Genomic DNA, 12,278 nt, shown 5'->3' with positions numbered 1-12,278 from the left:
TGGTTTAATTCTTAATTCACAATTTGCTAGGAATGCCGTAGTAAGATGAATGCAAGGGAGCATGCATTCCCATTGAATTAGCCCCTAGTTGTCACTTGGTCAGTTTGAGTTCTGATGTCTGTCTGGATCTAGCTGGGCTGTTAGGAAATACAGTTTGGTTCAGATAGTCTTCGGTTAACTCCTTACTCTCCAGTGCCTGCTTTTTAAGTGAAGTGGTCCTATTCTGTGAGATTTGGAGAGGGTCCTGCTCCCTGTTAGTTTAGACCTGGGAAAGAAAGTTGCATTTCAACTTTACATGTTTAACTGCTCTGATTTCATTTCATCTGCGTGAAATGAAACATCTTCCATTCTGGTGTGTGTTTGATGGGTATTTGTTTGTGGCACTGATGGAGTGGTGGTAATTTCCAAACCCTGTTATTTTCTCCTTTGACAGTAGGGCTAGTGCACAATGTGAAGCAGCATATCTAGGTAACTTGGTAACACCAAGGGTCTTGTTTTGAAATTTGGGTGTTCTTTTGGTAATGTTTTTCTGTGCTTCAGGATTTATTTTAACTAACGACTTAAGAGAAATGCAGGGTGCATGTAGTATAATGGCCTGAGAATATTAAAATTGCCGGTTTTATTATTTGCTATTAGTAGCCCAGTAAATCGCTCTTGGCTTCCTCCCCTCCCCACTTGTCCTATTTGTAAAGTGAAATTAATTAGTAACTAGGAATTTTTGTCAGGTTCATACAATGTAATTGTGGAGAGTTGAGGGCAAAATGTTTATTTGAATGCAGAGTGCTAGCTCCCATTCTTCACTGAAATAACCAAGAAAATATGAAAACAAGGCAAAGCTTTTTTTTTTTTTCTTTACAACTCAGAGAGTTTCTGCTGGATGTGGTCAGCATTAGAGATACATAGCACTCATGTACCCATCACGAAAACACTTCTCATTGTTCATCATTTCAGTGGAGAACTGAAGATGGGTAAATTGTGGTATAGAAGTAGTCATGTTGAGCTTCTAAACCAGTACTATATAGACTTAGGTCTAAATAGTTATGAGTAAGATCATAAAACTGTGAAAATGTCTTTCATAATTCTTGAAAAGGGAAGCTTACCTAAGTAGAGATTATCAAAAGCAGAAAGGAAAACAGAGAGGAACGAGTTGGAGGAAATAAGTTTGTTGATTTTCCATCTTGAATGGAGGGAGCCAGTAGATACCATTTCAATCTTCTAATTGTAAATAGAGAAATACATGTTCATGTAAGTTTTAAATTTTTTATGTTTAACCACAAGTGTTATTCATAATAGGAAACATACATTCTGAATCATTAAAAAGAATATTCAGAAAAGATGCATCCTGTACAGAAAAGATATACAACAATACGTAACATGGAAATCATCTTTCCTTAAAAGTTTGAAAGAACTTTTAAACTTGTCTTTACGTGGCATATTAGAAGAAATTCCTTCACTGTTTTCATTTTTTTCTAAAGTGCATAGAATTCTATTCTTAGTTTTACTAAATGTTAATTAGGAATGGATGTTGCATACAAGAAGTGCCTTTTTAGGTACAAAATGACATTTTGATAGAAAGTGTTTCTCCTTGGACATGATGATGTAATAAATATGTTGATAACTGAATATTGAACCATCTTTGCATAACTAAAATAAATCCCACTGGGACTTAGTAGATTACTCTTTGAATAGATTTGATTTACAAGCATTTTAATATTTAGAGCTATGCAAAATGGAATTGGTCTGAAGTGGTTTTTTTTTTATTTACTATGGTAGGTTGTAGTGTCAGGGTTAGCATCATGAAACAGGAAACTTTCTATATTTCATTTATTCATATATTCATTGGTTGGCTTCTGAAGCCAGGAAAGGGAAAGAAATTTTATTCTTCCCTTTCCAAATCACTCAGCCAAGACTGACTAAAATGAATAGTACTATAATTAAATTACATACATTACTGCTTACCTGGGTTTTTATAGACTAGCTTGGGAACCAAACTACCATTTAAGGCATTTTTTTTTTTTTCTTGTAGGAAAAGTGTATAACAGTTTCCAAATAACTGATTGAAAGAGTGGACTTGTGTGTGTTTTTCTCTCTTCCATTTTCTTCCTTCACTGTCAGTACTGTGGCTGTGGATTATCCTCTAGCTGCCACCCAGCTGATGAATTCCTTTTGGCTTCCATGACCTAGTGTTTAATCTGTGATTATTTCAGAGCCTGAAGCATATCAGTAAACCTAATGAAAGCTTGGCTCTAGAAACAGGGCCTAATTCATAACATTTCTGGTGAGACTTGAATGGATAGAACTTAGGCAGTTCTTTATGTCTTAATTTTTTTTTTTGACCCAGCCCTTCTGTTTTAGAAGATGAGCTGAAGGAAATAATTACAGATATATGTGGAGATTTAGTTACAAGGATGCACAGTGAAGCATGCTTTATAACTGTAAAGATTTATGGATAACCTAAATGCTCAGCAATAGGGAATTAGTTAAATGAGTGTGGATCATTAAATAATGGAATAATATGTACCCACTAAACTGTTACTGAACAATACATTTGACACTGAAAGACGTCTGTAATATATTAAGTGAAAAAACATTTTACAAAACTTGAAGACCCGTATAATCTTAGTTTGAAAAATAGGTATGTAAGCGTGTGTGCACGCATACACACACACACCCCCACACCCACACACACACACCCACACACACAGAATCTGGAATAATACGTACTGAAGTGAAGGTAGTGATGTTCTCTAGGGGAGAAATGAAATTATGGGTGACTATTTCCTTCTTTTTTTATTAGTGTCATAGGGTTTTCTGGAATGAGCATATATAACTAATTGTAGTAAGAAAAAAACACTTAAAAAAAAAAGAACAAATGCCAGCACAAATAAAATATGTAGAAATTATGTCTCCATAGAAATAATGTGTATCTAGAAAATCATTCCAAATGAAATGAGTATTAACTCCTTGAGTTTTTAATTATGTAGTGTCTACTATTTCTGTAAGTACTAAATCTTTTTAAGCGGGAAAACCAAGTCCGGGTCTCCCTGAAGACTCATTTAGAAGAAACCAAGCCTGTTCTTGTCACATCTTTTTTCAAAAAACTATTTTGACTCTTAACCAGCCTGGAAAGGAGTTGTCCCATTGAAAAATTCCACATGCTCAGATTGTTTCTGTTGGGTTGCTTGACAGACCGTCTGGATATTCGAGCAGCTCGGATTCTTCTGGATAATGACCATTATGCCATGGAAAAATTGAAGAAAAGAGTGCTGGAATACTTGGCTGTCAGACAGCTGAAAAACAACCTGAAGGGCCCCATTCTGTGCTTTGTCGGCCCTCCTGGCGTTGGTAAAACAAGCGTGGGAAGATCAGTGGCCAAGACTCTGGGCCGAGAGTTCCACAGGATCGCACTTGGAGGCGTGTGTGATCAGTCTGACATTCGAGGACATAGGTAGAGTACTTCTCTCGATTTAATCTCTGATTTCCTTCCTTTTCATTTGTCTAGAGCCCCCCCCCACCAAAAGCCAAGGCATAAGGTATATCTTTTTCTTAAAGGGCTCTTTGTGTTACCTTGAATGGAAAGGACATTTATGGTACTTACCTGCTAGCCAAAGACTCTACCGTCAAGGTATACCCAAACTAACCTTGATGTCTGTGTGACGGTGGACGGGGGTGGGGGTCTGTGCCTCAGCTTTCCTGGAATCTCATTTGAATGCAATTATAAATTAGTTATAATTAAATATTATATTTTTACATTTATTTTGGCCCAATAGCATTTCATAAATAATGACTCATAACTTTTAGAGTTTAAGGAATAAGTGCAATAGCAGGCAAGTAGGAGGAGGTAAGAAATCTTTGATGACAAATTTATTATGTTTGCATTTTAAACTTTGTTTCAAGGAGGCTGGTTTACAGTGTGAGTATGAATAATAAGGAGAAAAGATAATTAAGGCTTTGCATTTTTGACACCCTTTCTATAAAAATACATTAAACTGTAAGAACTGTGTCTCTGATTAATCTGACATTATTAGAATGAGATTTGCATGTTACGTTCATTGTTTTGTTCTCGGTGGCTCATATCGGAAGATGCTTTGGGAAAGCATGAACCTCTGTTTCATAGTTGCAAGTTGTGAGAAAACATTCCTATAGCTTATGTGTTAAGGAACATTTTAAAATGTAGAAATTATGAGCTGCTTACAAGAATATGACGTTGTATACCTGAGACTAATATAATGTAATATGTCAATTATATCTCAGTTAAAACAATTTTTTTAAAGGAAGGCATGTAGCTTTAAGTAGAAAGTAATTAAACTGAATATAAAACTTCTAACCTCAAGATCATAAACTCGATCTTAAAGTTGTAAAAGCATTGCAGATTATAAATGGGGGCTTTGGCAGGCATGCCAGTGCAAGCAGTGGACAGCTGCCAGTGGCCAAGGGTAATTTAAATGCATATTTACAGTTTGGTGAATATGGATTAAACTTGGATTGTGGGGAAAAGAAAAGAATACGATGCTTTTATAACATCTTATTTTCCATTTGCCTTATTCATGGGATCCTTAGGCAGGGATGGGAAACGATTTCAGAAACTTTTTCATGAAAAATGGTTCTTTTTATTCTCTTTTATTTGCTTATTTACAATTCTTACGCATTGAAGAAAAAGCATCCCAAGATTTTAGTAAATAAGCAATGAGGACTGCAAATTAGGTCAGGGAATTGATTTGGGTCAGTCTTTCTGGCAATTCAAATCATGTTTTTGTTGCCTAGACTTTCTTATTCTCACATGTGCCACTAGAGGCTGTAGTTTGCTTTTGTAAAGAAATTGGCATCATGGACCAATCCTGGAGAAGCTAGATCTAGGGCCTAAATCTTCTGATTTATGCTACAGAGCTTTAGGGAGGTGTTCTCCATGCAAGAGACTTGATTCCTGCACTCAGAGTTGTCTTAGTTTATTTCTTCCTTTTATTATCTGTGGCACAGTATTGTGTGATATTTGATGGAATTTAGAGAGTGAGTTTGTGGAGTTACTGTCATGTGAAATTAATGTCATGGGCACATGACATGTAGGTATTTGTCCTTATTTCTTCCTACATTGGTATTGATTATTCAGTAAGGCTTGGAGAGTGCTTAGTGCCCAGCACACACTGAGCGTTCAATAAAAATTAGCTTTCATTATTATTTTATTTCTCAATTCTCAGGAGGACAAGTTTAGATTTATAAGCTTCAATATGACTTTTTATAAAATTCAGTCTGATTCTTAAATTGTACCTAAAATATCCTGTTTTGGGCATTATTATTTAATTTATGTGGCAGAATTGTGGAAAATATATTTTTATGATGCCTGCTGGTAGGCAGTATATAATGTCATAATCCCCACCACTTCTTATGAGCATTGTTGGGTTTAAACAGATCTCTGTTTTAAATTTTTACTGAAACTGATAGACCTAAAATTTGTTCTCTTTTTTTCAAGTGAGTAGTATCCTTTCGTGTGTGTGACTATTGTTAAGAGGATTGAACCTAAAGAAAATGAGAATTTATTTTCTTTATGAGTCTTTTGTGAAAGGAGCTTGTGTATTTGCCTAAAATATGTGTAAATATAAGCTTTTTAGAAATGTGTGGTGCGAATTGAGGTTATGATTGTTGCCAAATAAAAGGTTTGTGGGTTTGTCTATGACTCATTCTACTAAGCCTGATTTTTGATACACCTTGCTGGTAAGCATGTACTCACTAGCCATCCCTGTACCAGATGTTTCACTAAACACTATAGCCATCTGCCCTTGTGCTACTGGGGAGTTATTACCCAGCTACGCATTAAATTATCAAAGCCTGGTGAAAATTTCTGTTTGAAAACCTGTTTGGAAGCAGGTGGAGTGTGGGGTGTGGTGGTTAAGGGGAGGGGGTTGAGAGCAGAGTATGCGCTTGTGTCAGAGTTGCAGGTTGGAGGAGGTGATAGGAGGGGAGAGAACAGTAGAGGATTATAGCACAGCCACGGGGTGGAGTGTGTGGGCATTTGGGAACACCCAGGTCTTGGCATTTAAGTACCGGTCACATGCTCACAAGTAGAGTTCATGCAGAGTTTTGTTTTTCCGCAGCCTATGAGTAGGCACCACTGTTCTGCGGCCTTAAAATAGCCAAGGAAAAACAGAGCTGCATTCTGTTATCTGTCTTCCTTGCTCATTCTCTTGATTCTGTCACTCACTTTCCCCATTTTCCCACGCATGGAGCTCCAGCCTTTTGGTAGAAGTACCTGTTTATGTGGAGGAAGGTGCTAATAAGTTAGGAATTTATTTTAAAAACAACCTAAGATGTGCCTTTTAGAGTTAAAATGATAATGAGGTGAAAAAGATGGGGAAGAAAAAAAAAAGACTTGGTTTACATTTAAATCTTAAACTGGGAAAATACAGTGATCTGACTAAATATTGGCCCATTGTTTTGGTTCATATTATTTTGAGTGGATTAGAGGAAGAATAGTCATGTTTATGCTCCATATTAGCTAATGCATTTTTTTCAATTTAACATTTCTCATTATCTCCATTGGGATTTTTCTCTCTACTTTTATAAGCCATAGAATCTCTGTTCCCATCTATCAGTTTTTACGACTTACATTTTTATATTTAAATATTATATTTAAATAATTTAAATCAGTTCATAGATATTAAGTATAAAGTGACTTCTTTTAGGATGAAGTTTTATGAAATCATGTTTCTATAATGATCTTTTTTCATTAGCTGTTCCTCAGTGAAATATACTACTGTTGCGATGTTTCTCAAGTTATTGTTGAGAGTAGCTGGAGGTCACTGACCAGCTATTTGTTCAGATGATAAAGTTCTATCATTGTAAGGAATCCTTGGCTCAATTCTTAAACAAGATGAGAAGAAAAATGAACTTTTCTTTCCACATTGATAAATTTTCATGTGTAACCTGAAATAATGATGTTTTAAATAAATTTGCTGTTTCATTATTAGTGTCTACAAGGGAAAAATACCTGAAGCAGCAAGCCTTTAAAATATTCTTAGCATGGTATGCCAGACATGTTACGGTTTGCTCACTAGCCTCCTTTATAACCTATATTTGTATGCAGCTCTTCTTCGCCTCCGAAAAACTTTCAGGTTATCTTGAGGCCCCAGCCCAAGGCTTCCTCCATTAAGATAAGTGCAGTCAGTGACGATCGTACTCTCCTCTGAACTGACTACTTACTGTCTATTGTGCTCTTCAGTGATCAAATAATACAGGCCTCTGGCATTTCTAATATATTCTTACAGAGGTGAAACATAGATATATTAAAAGTAGGAGCTCTGTAGGGTAGGCGTTTTCACATATCTTATACTCTTCTGTATCAGTCTGTGCGGCCAAGCACAGTGCCAAACGTGGTAAGTGCTCTCTAAGTGCTGCGTGAGTTCAAGTAGGATTAAACCATGTTGGAAGTCATGCAGTTCTTTAGATGAGCACATCCATGCAAATGATTTAGGAATGACTGCTGTAAGAACAATTTGATTTATTTAGATATGCTATATTAAAGACTATTTTTAGTTCCTTAAAGACTGTTTTTCTTTTTTAAAAAGAAATCATTAGGATCTCTTTTAGGTTTATTACTTTTTCCAACTTGAGAGATATATATATATATACACCCTTGGTAGAAAATTAGAAAAATAAAAGGAAAAAAATCCTCATGTTTTTCTACCATACAAAGGTAATCACCTTTATTTCCTGCCCAACTTTTCATTGGGCAGCTTTTGCCATTTTTTTTAAAGCAACAGAATTATCCTACCCTTTCCACTTAACATTATAACAAACTTTTTATATTACAAATTGTTTGTAAATATCACTTGAATAGTTTGTGTTATAGCCCATAAGAACTCCTTAATTGGATAGGCATGAAAATATTGATGGTAAATGCCTGCTTTTCTCCCTGTCTACATACTGGAAAAGAGGTGAGTAAAACATCCCTTATTCCTGACATTTATCCTGATATCCTTGGCAGTGACAGAATGACCAGCTTCTTGGATTACGTTAGATTTGAATATATCTAGGGATGATGCAGAGTAGTAAAATAGTTGATTACCATGGAGCTGTAAATAGATGATATTGTAATTTTGTGTAGTTGTTTTTTGAAGTATAACACAGACTACTTTTTGGAAAATTAAAAACGCTGACCTTGTATATTAAACTTTTGAACTGTGTAGACACTTTTGTTTTTGTGTATCTTATACACTAGTTGAATTGTCCTGATAAACCTGTGAACTGCCTGTAATAATTATACCTATGAATCCATACATTTTTTAGTTCACTTGTATACTTTAAGAAAAACTCCTAGGTAATTATGTATTCAAGCTGAATAATAAGTAATTAAAATGATACATTCTTTGCAAACTTTCCTATATTGTGCTATATTGCTTTCTAGATGTTGTATCACAAGGAAGAACATAGAAAAGATAGTATTTTGCCCTCAAAAAAGTTATAGTTTGTAAAAGAATACTAGTTTCATTTATTTCCTACTTAATGTAGTTTCTCAGGATATTTTGGTATGCTAATTTGGTTTTTAAAATGTTTGTGTTTGTTTAGTGATGTTGAAAGAGAACATTTTCATTTGTGTGTTGCTACATTTTTCACCATCTGATTCATATTCCAAAGGTTTATTCAAAGTTTATTCTGTAACTTCAGTTAGTGAATTGCCTGTTACGCATACCTTGTGGCAAAAGACAAGCACATTATAGATTTTTTCAGTAGCTTACAGGCTCTGATAATAGTTGTCTTGGTTTGACGTCTAGACTAGTGGTACACATTTGAGGATGTCACCTGTGATTAAGGAACTCTAGGGGCATTGAGCACACTTGGTGCTGTTGTAACTGAGCAAAGGGCTTGTGTGCTCACAGCACAGAAAGCCAAACCCTGACAGTGGGTTTGTAGCAAAGGAAGGGTTTATTGCAGGGCACCAAGCAAACGCTTGGGAGACAAACCCCAGATCCAATTCCAGTTGATCTTTGAGGGGTTTTTTAAAAGGCAAAGAACAAAAAGGCTGGGGTTAATTATCATCTTGTGACATTTCTTAATCATAGTTTCAGGAGTCAGGCTGTCTCTGGTTTACAGTTCTCTGGCCAGGTAGTCCGTGGCTCATCTTGCCCTGGAGAAATAACCTGAGTTTGTATGTTAATGATAAGATCTATAACAGTGATTTTAGTACATTAACAATGTTATTGGCAACAGCAATTTCAGTCATCTGACTCTGGTTGACCAGTGTTGGCAGGATTGAGGTCAGAGGGGATAAGAAAAGGAGTAAAGTTTTGGATAGAGAGATTAATCATGAACTCGGTAAGAGAACTTGGTTTGGGGGGCTTGGTTTCACTATGAAAAGACATTTATAAGAGTTGCTTCTGGAACTTACCTGGTGGCGCAGTGGTTAAGAATCTGTCTGTCAATGCATGGGGCATGGGTTCGAGCCCTGGTCCGGGAAGATCCCACATGCTGCGGAGCAACTAAGCCCGTGCGCCACAACTACTGAGCCTGCACTCTAGAGCCCGCGAGCCACAACTACTGAGCCTGTGCTCTAGAGCCCACGTGCCACAACTACTGAAGCCCGTGCGCCTAGAGCCCATGCTCGGCAACAAGAGAACCCATTGCAATGAGAAGCCCACGCGCTGCAACGCCGCGCGCGCAGCAACGAAGATCCAACGCAGCCAAAAAATATATATATATAATTTTAAAAAAAGAAAAAAATTAAAAAAAAAAAAAAGAGTTGCTTCCATGAGACAGAGATTGAAATGGGACCCAAATTTAGGTGTACTGATTTCTGCTTTTGTATTTTTTCTAGGAAATTCGAAGTTGACTTTAAGTGGCTATTACTAATAACAATTACAATTAACATCTTTTGAAAGCTTACCATGTGCCAGGCACTGTGCTTTGTGCTTTACGTATTATGTTCTCTCGTGATCTCATATAATCCATCAGGTTGGCACTGTTATTATCCCCATTTTAGCAGATGAGGAAACTGAGGCTTGGGTCATGTTATTTATGCAAAGCAGTACTCAGAGACTTATATGACCTTAACAGTGGTGATAGAAAGATACTTTGGGTGCTATCATTGTTGATCTGTTGTCCTTAAACAAATAGGAGAAACAAACTGTTGTTTGGGGAACAATCTTACAACTCTGTATGCAGCATCTAATCTGTATTTAGACCCACTTTCTGTCATCAGAATGCTCACTGGCTCTTTAGAGGAGGCCATATGCTTGATACCCATGGATAAAACCTAGGTTGTAAGTATGAATCAGGCAAATTGTAGGGCCAGTAAATGTTGCAGGCATTACATTATTGGAAAAATCACTTTGTGAGGGGTGGTCAGGAAAAGTTTGGTAGAATTTCTGGGATTTACCTAGGTGGGGAGAGTATTAAGGGCAGGAAGGCACCATATTAACACAGGTAAAAAAGCTTAAGGGCTATTAATAGGACCTTGATTGTGGATGAAGCAAGAGCATAAGGGCAGCAAGTTAGGAAAGCTGGTGGGGACTGGATTGTGAAGAGCCTTGAATTCCAGACAAAGGAATTTGGACCTTATTCTCTAGGTTCTGGGAAGCAGTAGAAAGTTTAGGAGGAGTTGTTTGTATACTGTGACTAGTACCTAGATTTCCGCTTCTTCTTTAGAAGGGGCAGCTGCCTAGAATATTATTTTCTCTCCATGACTTTAGGTCTAGAATTGTCAGTACCTCTTTTTGAAATCTGCCTATCAAAAGCAGTAAGGAAAAAGAAATTAATGCACAAGAAATGACCCTTAGAGGCTTTGAGATTTTTTTGTTTTGTTTTTAATTTCCCTTCCCTACTTATTCACAGAAGGCTGACAAATCTGTAAGTTCTCTAGAGAGAGAATTTCAGAGAATTTATTAATCGTGAGTCTTGTCGTTCCTATATCCTGTTCTGAAATCTTGAAATGTGCTAACTCCTTATTATAACCGGACAGTGTTTACTGTATCTGGTTCCAGGGCCTTGGTCACTCCCCCAGATGAAAGGCATTCCCACGATATTTTTAAGGCTTTCTTGTCTTTTCAAAGGTCACTATTTACTCTGTCCTACTTTATACCAGTCATGTGGCAGAACTGCTCCGTGAGCTGGCTTTGTGCAGATCATGAGATACGGCCACTGTTCCACTTGCCCTTGGTTTGTTTCTTGCAGGCATTCACCCTTTTATGCCTCTTCACAGACAGCATTTGATTTGCTCATGGCTTAGGCAGCAAGGTTGTAACTAAAATTAGTAAACTGCTGCTTAAAATAAAGTTTTGCTGGCTTTGTAAAAAAGGCACTTTTTTCAGTTTGACAAGCATATTTTTATTTCATGTCACGTACATTTGTCAGCTATGTAGATGATTCTTGTTCAGATATGTTAAAGCAGCCTCTAACATTTGAATGCATGACATAATGTCTGGCTGAGCTTGGTTATGCCAATCAGTGTATATAGGGTGAACACAGTTTTATTCAAAAGGCCAGAATTAATGGAATTTTGATATAAATACTGTTGGCCCCAGATCCTCTTACTACAGTGAATAACAAATTATTCCCTCTGAAAATGAAAAAGTTGGAATTTTTCTTTCTTTTTTTGGGGAGAGGCCTACATTTTGAGTGGTCCTTTGAACCAGTTCTGATTTCCTTTATGAAGATGGCGGTGATGTTTTAGCCAGCTCTGGGTCAGCCATTTCGGTCTGTAAGCAGGTAGTTATGTTGGGGTTTGGTAAGTGCCAGGGAGGTGCCCAGAAAAACTGTGAAAAATGTGGGAATTAAATTCATAGGGCTCTTTGGATGTTTTAGAATCTCAAAGAGTAAGAATCATAACTATGTGATTTAAGTGTAATTTTTTTCAGTTTCACTAAGTGGCAAAAATTAGATACAGTGCTTCTAATATCATGGGTAATTTACAGCCAGAATTCAATAGAAAATAAGATAAGAATTGAATCTAGTAACTCTTTGATGTATCACAGGGCTTTTAAAATTGACAGTATCTCTTTGCTATAGTCCTGTGATAACTAAATGACTGTTTCCCAGTCCAGAGTTTTGATTTCTAAGTGATAACTGCTCTGCCATCTCCCTGTTGCTAATCTACTGCTCACCTTCTGCAGGCGCACCTATGTTGGCAGCATGCCTGGCCGGATAATCAATGGCTTGAAGACTGTCGGGGTGAACAATCCAGTGTTCCTGTTAGATGAGGTGGACAAACTAGGAAAAAGTCTACAGGGTGATCCTGCAGCAGCTCTGCTTGAGGTAAGATTTAGAAAATTCCCTGTCTGTAATCACACTGG

The 12,278-nt window shown here is 36.9% G+C and overlaps 1 protein-coding gene across 3 annotated transcripts in view; it reads left to right on the top strand.

Annotated features, from left to right (window-relative positions):
- LONP2 (lon peptidase 2, peroxisomal) overlaps nt 1-12,278 on the top strand; it is a 96,137-nt gene that overhangs the window by 19,649 nt on the left and 64,210 nt on the right. For all 3 annotated transcript variants that reach the window (XM_082366806.1, XM_082366805.1, XM_082366807.1), the window contains 2 exons: nt 3,190-3,448; nt 12,099-12,240. In XM_082366806.1, coding sequence (XP_082222932.1) covers nt 3,190-3,448; nt 12,099-12,240 — 401 coding nt within the window. The remainder of the gene's footprint in view (nt 1-3,189; nt 3,449-12,098; nt 12,241-12,278) is intronic.

The sequence above is a fragment of the Balaenoptera borealis genome (assembly GCF_965194805.1).
Source record: "Balaenoptera borealis genome assembly, chromosome: 19".
In the NCBI taxonomy this organism is placed as follows: domain Eukaryota; kingdom Metazoa; phylum Chordata; class Mammalia; order Artiodactyla; family Balaenopteridae; genus Balaenoptera; species Balaenoptera borealis.
This window is presented reverse-complemented; position numbering and strand designations above follow the sequence as displayed.